Source organism: Chanodichthys erythropterus, chromosome 4, assembly GCF_024489055.1.
Source record: "Chanodichthys erythropterus isolate Z2021 chromosome 4, ASM2448905v1, whole genome shotgun sequence".
Lineage (NCBI taxonomy): Eukaryota > Metazoa > Chordata > Actinopteri > Cypriniformes > Xenocyprididae > Chanodichthys > Chanodichthys erythropterus.
The window spans coordinates 21,008,324-21,020,472 of NC_090224.1; the positions used below are offsets into that span (position 1 = coordinate 21,008,324).

The 12,149-nt window shown below is 35.8% G+C and overlaps 1 protein-coding gene across 2 annotated transcripts in view; it reads left to right on the plus strand.

The window, feature by feature from the left end:
* The window catches only part of gphnb (gephyrin b), a 103,669-nt gene that overhangs the window by 64,846 nt on the left and 26,674 nt on the right, over nt 1-12,149 (plus strand). Inside the window, exons 8-9 of one of the 2 annotated variants that reach the window (XM_067383309.1) lie at nt 1,636-1,770; nt 11,923-11,964. In XM_067383309.1, coding sequence (XP_067239410.1) covers nt 1,636-1,770; nt 11,923-11,964 — 177 coding nt within the window. The remainder of the gene's footprint in view (nt 1-1,635; nt 1,771-11,922; nt 11,965-12,149) is intronic. The other variant, XM_067383310.1, reaches the window with a different exon arrangement.

Sequence of the window (12,149 nt, forward strand, 5' to 3'; positions counted from 1 at the left end):
GCAAATCGAGGGAACGAAATAGGAAATCTTCCGCTTGATTTAGCAAATCGAGGGAATGAAATAGGAAATCGTGCGCACGATTTAGCAAAACGACGGAACGAAATAGGAAGTCATCCGCATGATTTAGCAAATCGAGGGAACGAAATAGGAAATCGTGCGAACGATTTAGCAAAACGAGGGAATGAAATAGGAAATCATCCGCATGATTTAGCAAATCGAGGGAACGGAATAGGAAATCATCCGCATGATTTAGCAAAACGAGGGAACGGAATAGGAAGTCTTCCGCTTGATTTAGCAAATCGAGGGAACGAAATAGGAAATTGTGCGCACGATTTAGCAAAACGAGGGAACGAAATAGGAAATCGTGCGCACTATTTAGCAAATCGAGGGAACGAAATAGGAAATCTTCCGCTTGATTTAGCAAATCGACAGAACGAAATAGGAAGTCTTCCGCTTGATTTAGCAAAACGAGGGAACGAAATAGGAAATCGTGCGCACTATTTAGCAAATCGAGGGAACGAAATAGGAAATCGTGCGCACTATTTAGCAAATCGAGGGAACGAAATAGGAAATCTTCCGCTTGATTTAGCAAATCGAGGGAACGAAATAGGAAATCTTCCGCTTGATTTAGCAAATCGAGGGAACGAAATAGGAAATCGTGCGCACGATTTAGCAAATCGAGGGAACGATTTAGCCTACTATTTTTTTCCTGCATGTCATGTCTGGGGCTCCGTAATTTACAATAAAACATTGCATTTTTACTTTTTGTCAAGCTGCTGCACAACAGAACTGTATAAATTTAAAACAAGGATGAAAAATATATTGGTTGTATGATATTCCAAAAAAATAATATTATTACTTTGAGAAGTACATTTTAGTACATGATACTGATATATTTCTGTCATAATTTCTTGAAGTTGAACAGAACTTTTATCTTGAAGATTTGTCGTGAAGATCTTTCAGATTTATTGTGAATTTGACGGTAGTTTTTGGGTGAAAAGCTTGTGAAGTGACACTCAAATCAACTCTGGAGATCAAGTTCAAGTGTTTATGTCCTCATATATTGCGAAGGCAGATGCTGGAAACACTGTGACGTGTATCAGATGAAACCGCGGGCTTCATTCACAGAGAGACACGCAGAAAGCACTTATTAGCGACATGCACTGACTGGCTGTTGTCGCGTTTATTTCTGCTGTGTGATTAATCCATATCAAGTCAAATGTCCAGAGCTTGTTATCGATGTAAATTTGATCGCGATCTTGATATTATATCATTGATGGACAGATAACTCACCCAATCATGCTTCAGGCTGCATCCTAATTTGCATACTTATGCTATTTACAAGTACTCTAAAAATAATTGTTTTTCTGTGATTTAAGCCCTACAATCATCAAAAACACTTTGAAATCCCTTACTGTGTACTGTGTCATACATGCACTTTTGCCATACTTTTTTCAGTGTATTGAATGCACTAATTGTAGCATATACTAAATAGCATTCCTGTGTGATTAGAAACATGTGAAGGCAATTTTAAATGCAAACTTTGACTTTTTACATTTGCATAATGCACAAAGAGTAAGTGAACAAATGTTTAGAGGTCTCTGATTATAATAAACATCCTTCTTCGTGTCTTAGATTCCCGACTCCATCATCTCACGGGGCGTCCAGGTCCTTCCCCGTGACACGGCATCTTTGAGCACCACGCCGTCCGAGTCGCCGCGAGCCCAGGCTACCTCTCGCCTCTCCACTGCTTCCTGTCCCACCCCCAAGGTGAGAGCGCATCAGTTCCTGTTTCCTGTCCCCGCGCCGTTTGCTTCCTGTCTGCCGTTCCTCTGCCTCCCCACCTCACTCACCCTGCTGCCGAACTCCACGCTCACCTCACCCCAAAACTCCTCACATGCTCCGAGCTGTCAGAGTCCCATCTGTGTGTGGATTTCACAGGGTTCTGTTTCATATTTAGGATATCGAAAAGTTATATGGAAGCTTGTTTCTGCCACGGAATAAAAAATAATAAACGTAATTGCGACTTTTTATCTCAGAATTCAGACTTTTTTTCTCGCAACTGCAAGTTAATATCTCACAACAGAGTGCAACATTCAGGTTCCAGAAGTAAAAACTACATTACCCATGATGCTGTACAGTGCATTCCACCAATCAGAGAGTCGCCACAAGCAAAATGCGGCAAAAGAGCTCATTAACTCCGCCCACTCCCATGAAACACTGTGAATGACATAATCAAGTTGTACTCTCAAAATACTTAAACATTTGTATATATATATTTGCAATAAACTTAAAAAAAAAAATAATTTTGTATATATAATCAACATTTTTAAATGAGTAGTTTTATATTTCTATATCATTCTTAGATTATTCTTTTCACAATGCTTCATGGGATTGTAGTTCTTTCCCTCACTAAAGGCATTAAGTACACAGTCGTGAACTTTTGTTTTTTGTCTGATTTTCAAATACTTTTTTGCTTAAAATCATAGTTTGTAATGTTATGATTATGATAGCTGGTTGGTTTGGTTCATGGCTTTAGTGAACACTTTTTTAGAATCCCTATGGGAAAAATTAATGGAAAAAATACTTCTGGAGTCAGTGGGTGGGCAATGTTGCACTCTATTTAGACATTTTTTCTGAGATAAAAATGTGCAATTGCCTTCTTTAATTGTGAGGTTTTTCTTGCAATTCTGAGTTTATATCTCACAATTCTAGAAAAAAGTTATAATTTTGAGTTAAAAACTCATAATTGTAAGAAATAAAATCGGAATTGTAAGATATAAACTTGCAATTGCATGGATAAAAGCCACAATTACCTTTTTACATTTTTATTCTGTAATATATATCCTATGACTTTGCAGAATGTCATAAAAGCAGCTCATATGACTTTCCAAGCCTTACAATAGCTTTGTGCGAGGCACAGACCAGAAGTATATAATTAATGGAAAATCTTCTTGTACTGCTTTTATCATACTTTTTTTTGCTTTTTGTTATCCTTTTTGGTAAAGTATTCCTTTAACGCTGTGCTTCTCAACCGGTTTTCATCCAAGGTCCCCCTATTGTCCACAAAAATATTCAAAGGCCCCATTTTTCTGAATAGAGATTTTTTTTTAAATATTTCTTGATCACAATTTTTTACCTGATAAAATAATTTCAAGTTTGGCATAGTAAGAAATAAAGCATACATTTTTTAAATTCCTATGATAATATTTCATCAATGGACTATATGCACGGAACTTCCGCAATAACATAAGCCAGCTGGAAAACTTCCGGTGAAATGTCAGTTGTTGGTGTGTCGGTATCTTCAATGTCCTGAGGTAGCTTTAACAGCAACAATAGTGAAATATTTAGTTTATAATCAGAATATAGTCACTTAAATAGTCAGGCCTAGCATTGATTTAATTATTCAAACATAAGATGACAAAAATACGCATCCCTCAGTGTTCCTTCTCAGCAAAATCAGTCAGTTTTCACACTTTGGTGTGGAAAAAAAAGCATCAAAACACTGAAAATGAAAGATTTATTGTACTTTTTAGTTAGATTGATTGAATAAAATGTGAGTTTTCACAAGTGTGCTGAAATCATTGAGTTTGCGCTGCACTGACTGACAGCTGCAGTGATTATGCAGTACGGTGATCACTTTCTGTGTCATTCATTCACAAGAAAAGTTATTGTTTTTCAGGAGATCATACTTCGCCTTGACAAAATGTATTTTTTAACCTAGTGATTTTATAATGTTTAATATATATTCAAAAGAGAAACTAAGTGAAAAACGATTAGAGGAAATGGCTGATATATGCGCAAATAAATGTTCCTCTGCCGCCATCTGATGGTTATAATGGTAATGAATGTCTTTTTTATTTTTTTAAATAAAAGTGTTTTCTATCAAATGTATTTCCTACGTCTTGAAATGTTCGGTTTTACAAATGGGGACAATCTCAGAAGGATCATCACATTAAAAATAACATTTGAAGTGATGGATAAATGTTGCGTATGAGTTAGAGATGCACCGATACTAAATTACCGATACCGATAGCCGATTGTTCAGAGTGATAACTGCCGATACTGATAGTTTGGGGGTTCTGCCTTTTATACTTTCTTTTAAATAAATGATAATTTCATTAAAATTAATAATTAATCATTATATTTTTAATTATTATATTTTGAAAGAAATGCAAATAAAAACTTTTATTCTCTCCATTTCATCATCTTGTTTCAGAGTAACTGGTGTCAGTTATAAACTTAAACACATTACTCAAATTAATAGATTTATAGAAGATAAAATTCATATTTCTTAACTTTCTGAATGTTATTAATTCATATAATTACTATTAATATTGAACATCAAATTGGTTTCTTAGCATTTATTTTTACACGAAGCACAAATGCAATGCATTTTCCCGCCCTCTTTTGATTGACATGATAAATCGGCCCTGACTATCGGTTGTTTTTAAACTATCAGCCGATAGTATGAAAATTTGCTTTTATTGGCCGATACCGGCCAATATATCGGTGCATCTAGTATGCATGTCCAATTATAGCCACCGTATTTCTTATTCCAACGTTTGCAATAGCTTCAAGTCTTTATTGCAATCAGTAAAACTGGTTTATTGACAAATTAGGTAAGTGTGATAAATGCATTAAAATATAAATACAACATTAAAAAGTCAACTAACAGTTCAGCGGAAATGCCAAAGCTGGCTTAACGAAAACCAGGAAGTAACCGTGCATATGGTCAATATACTTGACTTTTCCAGGTCTAGAAATCACACTATAAATTTAGACTTCCTCATCTATCCAGGTTTTTAAAGACAGTGGAAGCCCTGGTTCTTCCAAAAGGAAAATCAGTTGTTGAGGGGGTGAACTAAAATAAAAAATAACATTGCTTTTTTTCTTGTTTTGACTTTTGTCTTATTTTGGCCCCCTTGGAGGTATGCCTATGATAAACTTGTGATAAATAGGTGGTAAATTACATGACATCTGTTTATAAACATATATGCACTCCGACTTACATTTGCATTCATGCATTTGGCAGATGCTTTTATCCAAAGTGCCTTACATTGCATTCAAGCTGTAAATTGTTTTGTTTAAATTCATGCATTCTCTAAGAATCGAACCCGTGACCTTGGTGTTGCTAGCGCCATGCTGTACTGTTTGAGCTGGAGCAATATGACTAACTGCCCCAAACCCATCTGACTCAAGACTCTCACCCGAGCCGGGCGAGGAACGCTTGTTCGTCAGCTCATATGTCACAATCATTTCTCGCCCCGCTGTGTGGATATGAAGGGTTGTCATGGGAGCGGGCGTTGCCATGGAGACTATGCTATGCTCATATGAGTGAGAGAGTTTGTACAGGTATCAGTTTGGACAGAGATGCATAATTCTGTCATCATTTACTCACCCTCATGTCACTGCAAACCTGTGTTACTTGCGTTTTCCGATGTTCATGCTGCTGTTTTCTATACATTGAAAGCATCTAGTGAACCAAAAACTACAACAACAAAAAAAAACACAGTCCATATGTCTACTGTGCCAAATCAATAGCTTTGTGTCTAAATCACTAGAATATATATCTCACTAGAAACATCACCGTCATTTAACTGAATTCTAGCTGTCCTGATCACAAGCATATACTGAGACTCTCTCTCTCTGTCTGTCTCTCGATGTCACTTCCTGTCTTCTGTTCTCTCACAGTGTCGCACACACTCACACACACACACACACAGATGATGATATGGCTGTGGCAGTTCACACACGTTATATAACACAGTTACATAACAGTGAGCGACTAACACATATACCAGTTCCTGTGATTATCTGCAAATGCAATTCTGCATCTCATTTGAATGCACAAGTAATTAGGCAGGATGATGGTTGTTCATCGTTAAGATTATATTGATTTAAACCCTCTATCCTCATTCTTAAGTCTTAAGATGGGCACTTAATGGAGTTATTTTCAATTTTAATAAAAAATATTTTTGCATTTGTATCCTGCTGTTGATTACCATAGAAAATAATTTCGATTCGTACCTCAGTTTTTATGAATAAATAAGAATCTTTCGTGCATCATACATGCACACTGCCATTTTTTTAAAAGAAAGTAATAGTTTTATTTCAGCATTAAATTGATGCATTAAATTGATCAAAAGTGACAGTAAAAATAAAAGTAACAGTATGATTTCTGTAAAGCTGCTTTGAAAGAGTGTGTATCGCAAAAAGTGCTATACAAATAAATTTTAGAGTTAATGCAACTTTTTTCAACATTAATAATCTTAAATGTTTCTTGAGCAGCAAATCATCATATTAGAATGATTTCTGAAGGATCATGTGACACTGAAGACTGGAGTAATGATGCTGAAAATTCAGCTTTGATCACAGGAATAAATTACATTTTACTATAAATTCACATAGAAAACAGTTATTTTAAAATGTAATAATATTTCACAATTTTGCTGTTTTTACTGTATTTTGATCAAATATATGCAGCCTTGGTGAGCTTTCAAAAAATTTAAAAAATGTTTATAAAAAACATTTGAATGGTAGTATAAATAAACTTTAAGCTATGCAATGATTGCACTGTTTTTAAAGTATTACCACATTTGTGATGTTGATGAAATGCTTTAATTTAGTGCAATTAATTATAAAAAGTTATATATAAATTTTTTTTAAAAAAAATCACATTACATCACTCCATTAATCCTGGTTTGCTCCATGTTGGACTGTGTACAGTTTGTGTTTCAAAACCTGTGTGTGTGTGCACGTTTTTGTGATTTATGAGGACACAGATTTGTATATTGACATGGGTATTACACTGGTATTACGACATAAACATGAAATATGAGGACGTTTCATGAGTCCTCATATTTAAAATAGCTTTAAAAAAATTCTAAACAATATTTTATTAAAAATGTAAAAATGTTTTCAGAGTGATTTTTGTGATGTTTTTTTGTGTTTACGTGTTAGGGGAGAGAATATAAAGTTTGTACAGTATAAAAACCATTACGCATGGAATGTCCTCGCTAAGATAGCAAAACTTTGTGTGTGTGTGTGTGGTTCAAGTAAATCCTACATGATGGCAGTCTCCGAAATCCTTTTCCTTGTGGGAAAACAGCTTATAAATCATACTAAGAGATGTTTTTTGCAAATGTAAAAATGCAGAATTTTGTTGGGTAGGGTTAGGGATTACAATATGTTTGAAAATCATTGTCTATTAAATGTCCCCATAAAACATGAAAACCCAATGTGTGTGCATGTGTGAGTCCGTGCGTGCTTGTGTTCATTCTTCATTTCTCTTTTGTACTGTTTCTTTCTCCTTCTCTTTATGTCTCTCTAATGCTTTTTTCAGATTACAAATCTTGCCTGCTACTTCTCTCTCTCTCTCTCTCTCTCTCTACTCATCCTCCTCCTCTCTCCATCCATATGTGTGTGTGTACACTTCCTCTCTGTGTCAGTGTGTGTGTGTGTGTGTGTGTGTGAGAGAGAGAGAGATCTCAGTCTTCATGTAGATGATGGTAAGTCCTCACTCTTCCTCTGGTATTTCATGTTTTTTTGAGTCAGAAGACACGTGTGTTTAGTATTATAATCCATTTGATAGTTTAATTATCAGTTTAAATCTATAGGTGCTGGTGTGTGTGAGTGATTTTGTGTGTGTGTTTGCTAGAAAATATGACTGCACACATAAAACAAACTTGCTCTGAGGTCTGCATTCATCAGTCTATCCATCTATCTTCTTGTGTTTTGTTTTGGCTATATGATAAATAAATATCTTAAATTTTGCATAATAATTGGTCATGAGTATTGTCCAGTTGTGTGTCAATATTCATATATTGTGTTCATTGTATCACACATTTGTGATATTCATCCCACAGTATGCGATGTACTTCAAGAGATCAGATCATGTGTTCTTTCAGATGAATTATGAGTATGTTTGATAACTCCCTAAAGCTGCTTTCAATTGCGGTCTGCCAAAAATCTTGAGTAAGATAATAATTAGGTGTTTTTTAAGATGTTTGCAGTGTGTTGGCTAAAATGTATTTTTTAGATTTTCAGATGAATTTTAATTTATGCTTTAATAAATTATATAATAATATGATATATGTATATGTAATATTATAATTATTATGTTAAACACATTTAGATACAGGGTGCTCAACTGGAAATTATCATAACAAAACTTTTCCACAGTTTTACCACAGATATAAATGTGTAAAATGACAGTAACTCTATCCGCTGATAATGCTTTTTTTAGCCCAATTCTGAAAGGAGAGGCTTGCTTGTTATGAAAATGGTTAAAGTTCTTGAAAGATTTCTTTAAAGAGACCTTTAAAAAGAAATGGACAATTTAAAATATGCACCAGCACTGCTATCTCAAACATTGTGGATTATGAAGAGACATTAATGCTGTAAAGTTGCTTTAGTGCATCGTAGTGTCCACAGATGATGTAGCTAAAGGCTTGTCTTTAGTGTAGTTTCGCATCCTAATAGCTGCAGTACAGAAGGACCTACTAAAGCATTATTAAATAGAGCATGGCAGAAACCGCTTTGCTGTGCATTAGCAATCTTGAGCAGATAGTGTGTGTCCTGTTAGCTGCCCTCGCTCCCTTCAGACGGGTCAAATCTGAGTCTCTCGAGTCATTTTTGAGGTTTTAAATGAATATTATGTATTATATATTACTGACCCTCATGTCATGAACACACTATATATTTATCCCTAATATATTTAGCCCTAAATTTAAGATTGATCTATTTTAATTGCATGCAAATTTTACAGAGTTTTAACCAGTGGTGGACATTAATAAAGTATTTTTACTTCATTACTGTATTTAAATGGTCATGAAAGCCCTTGTTTCAGCAGCAGTCAGTTCTCATACAGTGGGAGTGGTTAAGCTGTGGAGTGGAGGGGGAAGATGGGTGAGTGACAACACAGAACGACTTTAGACAGTTTTATTTCGCTCTCATTGAGTTAAAAGCATCAAAGCTTCCCACAAATGCACGCTGCAGTTTACCATTACACACAACAATATACACATGGTTTTGTAAGCTCGCCGTAAACCGTTACACAAATACATACATATCCTGTGATATCCTTTGTACTCTGCAATGCATGAAAAATATATGCATCTTTAATAACTTTTGAGGCTTATTTAGGCATTTTTATAAGCTTTTCGATTGGCTATGGAGCTGTAAAAACTGATAAATCACTGTGGATCAATCGCATTTGTGTCAAAAACTCAGGATCTACTAAAGAGAATTTATGTGAGCAAAAACAAACACTTATTATTTAATCCATTAATATATCTTTCACTTACTATGTGCAATCTCACAGTTTGAGGCGTCTGTCAGAGGAAATCAATGCATGCTCTCATGAATAATTAAGCAAGATGTCTTCTCATTGGATAAGGACATGCAGTCTCATGAATAATCATGACACTGATGAGTCATCGATGTACTATAGTACAAGAAAATGTCACGAAGCGAATATAAATCTGGAAGATGAAAATAGCGCAAAAAAAGTTAACTATTAACAGATGGTAACACATAAAAATCACATAAAACACATAAAATCTTTAGGGTTTCATAACCCTTTAAGCAGACAGTCAATACTGTAATGACTGCTAGTTGACAAGTAGTTGCATATTAATTATAGTTAGTAGAACATCTAAAGTGGATTTTCGAGAAAAAAAAAAAAAGTGTTACAGAATATGCTTATATTTCTATCAGAACAGAAAAGTATCAATTTTATGCTTATTAGAGTATCCAAACTGACCTCATGAAAAAATGTATTTAACAAGAACAGACATTCTGACACGGTGGCTAGCAATAGCTGTCACTCAAGTGACCACGCCCTTAATTATGCAGAACTTTAAGGCTTAATATAATTTAAACAGATGAGTTATAAAAATATTCACCCCCCTCACATTTGTCATGAAGGGCAAAATTAGCTATATAGACCAAAACCACTTTTTGTACCAGGCTGTAAACATGTTTTTTTTCTGCTGTAAAGTTGGGCATTTTAACATGGGGCTCAATGAGATTCTGCTCTCTTTTGGAGCCTCTCTCTAGCGGCCAGTCAATGAATTGCAGTTTTAGTCACATCCATGTTGGATTTAAGAGAGAGACTGGAAGGTTGCCGCTTGGAAAAAATACAAATGAGATTGTACAAAATCATATGAATTAGCCACATAAAATAGTTACGAATCACATGTTAGCAACGTTTTAATCAGTTGGGTGAAGCACTATTTGTGTTAAATCAACAGTATTCTGAGGACATTGCACATGTAAAACTGTGTGCTGTACGCTGCAGTAAAAGCGCTGTGTGAGTTTGTGTGTGTGTGGCGATAAATAACTGTTGTAAAGATCATATCTGTAGTGCCTTGAGTTTCACTTGAACATTAAACTCGGGTGAGCTGCAGCCTGCAAGATATATTACTCCGTTCCTGGACCAGAAGGACACCTTGCATGTCTGAACGTAAGATGCAGTGCTGATTTTATGGCAAAGGTGACAAAGCGCAATAAGTACCAAACGATTCTTGTCAGCGCTGGCAGGATTTTAAAGGTGCTGTATGTAATGTGTTTTTGACTGTACTAAAGCATAAAAATACCATCATATGTTTGCAGAGATTTAGGAAACATTCTAAGTTCACTTGTTACTCTGAAAAACAATGTGACAGCCAGTTATTCTATTTTGAAATGTGTGTTCCGTTTCGGAATGTCTGTTTTTGTTTTGGTCTGCATGACTCCGCCCACTGCCAATTTACCCAATAGTGTTCCGACTCCCCGAGTTGCCTATTGCCTATAGCAGCCATGGAAGCCAGCAAACGAACTGGTTCAGAGATCGCAGATTCTACCGGACCTAAAAAGCCTCGACATCCATCTAAAAAGCTCTATGATCAGACGCATATTAAAATGATTAACTCATCGCCTCCCATTGTCAATTGCTCTCGTTCCAGTTGCGTGTCCTCAATCTGGCAACCCGCATGTCCAATATTTTGAATTTGGACTGCAGTACCAATTTCAACCACTAGCTCCAGTCTTCAAAGTCACATGATCCTTCAGAAATCATTCTAATATGTTGATTTGCTGCTCAAGAAACATTTCTGATTATTATCAATGTTGAAAACAGTTGTGCCGCTTCATATTTTTGTGGAAACTGTGATACATTTTTTTTTTTGACAAAGTTCAATTGAAAAGTTATTATTTGAAATCCTTTGTAACATTATAAATGTCTTTACTGTCTCTTTTGATGCATTTAATGAATCCTCGTTGAATACAAGTATTAATTTATTTTCTTAAAAAAAAAAACTTTCTAAACCCAAAATTTACAATGGTAGTGTATAATGAGTTTATGTGAAATCATTTCTGAATATCCCTGTAATTTTCCCATAAATTGACATTAGTGTTGTTGTTGAAATGTGATCTTCAGTAATATAGTTAGCTGGATCATGGTAGTTTCAGCGTGTTTTAGTCACATAACAGTGTTAAACGCTTCACCCATCTTGTCATCTTTGCTGTGTTTGCGTGTGTGCTTGTCAGTATGTGTTGTGTAAATCCAATATAAATTGGATTTAATGTGACCACATGTATATATCCCCATGCTAACATCGAAATGGGATCACAAGTGATTGTAAAAGAACTCCCAAAAAAAACAGATGAACTTGCATTAAAAATATCAAGCACAAATCCCGGATCGTGCCTGAAACATGCTCTATGCAAATACGCGAGTGTAAACGCTTTATTTGCGTAGTTTCTGGTCTTTATCTCCATATCTGCTCTTTTTAAATGTCTTCTGTTCCCAGCTGCTTTGGCTGGCCGTGCTCAAGCAGTCCTCCGGGCCAGCAGGGGGCGGCAGTGTCTGTCTCAGCTTGGCTTTGCTGGCTCTTATATTTAATTGTCTTCTCTTTTCCCCCTTCTCGTGGCACCCAGGCGCGGCTCCCCTCCTCTTCATCCACCCTAAGCATTGCTGAGGTATTCCTGCATGCGTCTCGGGCCAGATCAGCATGGCAACGGCTCTCCTCCACCTCGACACGTTGCCATGTGACACGTTTCGTCCTGCCCATGATGACTGTTGCTTCCTGCTCTGCCTGAATCCCTTCCTGTCTTGTCATGCATGATTATCTCAAGTGCAACAGAGAAGAAATGACTTTCAGTCA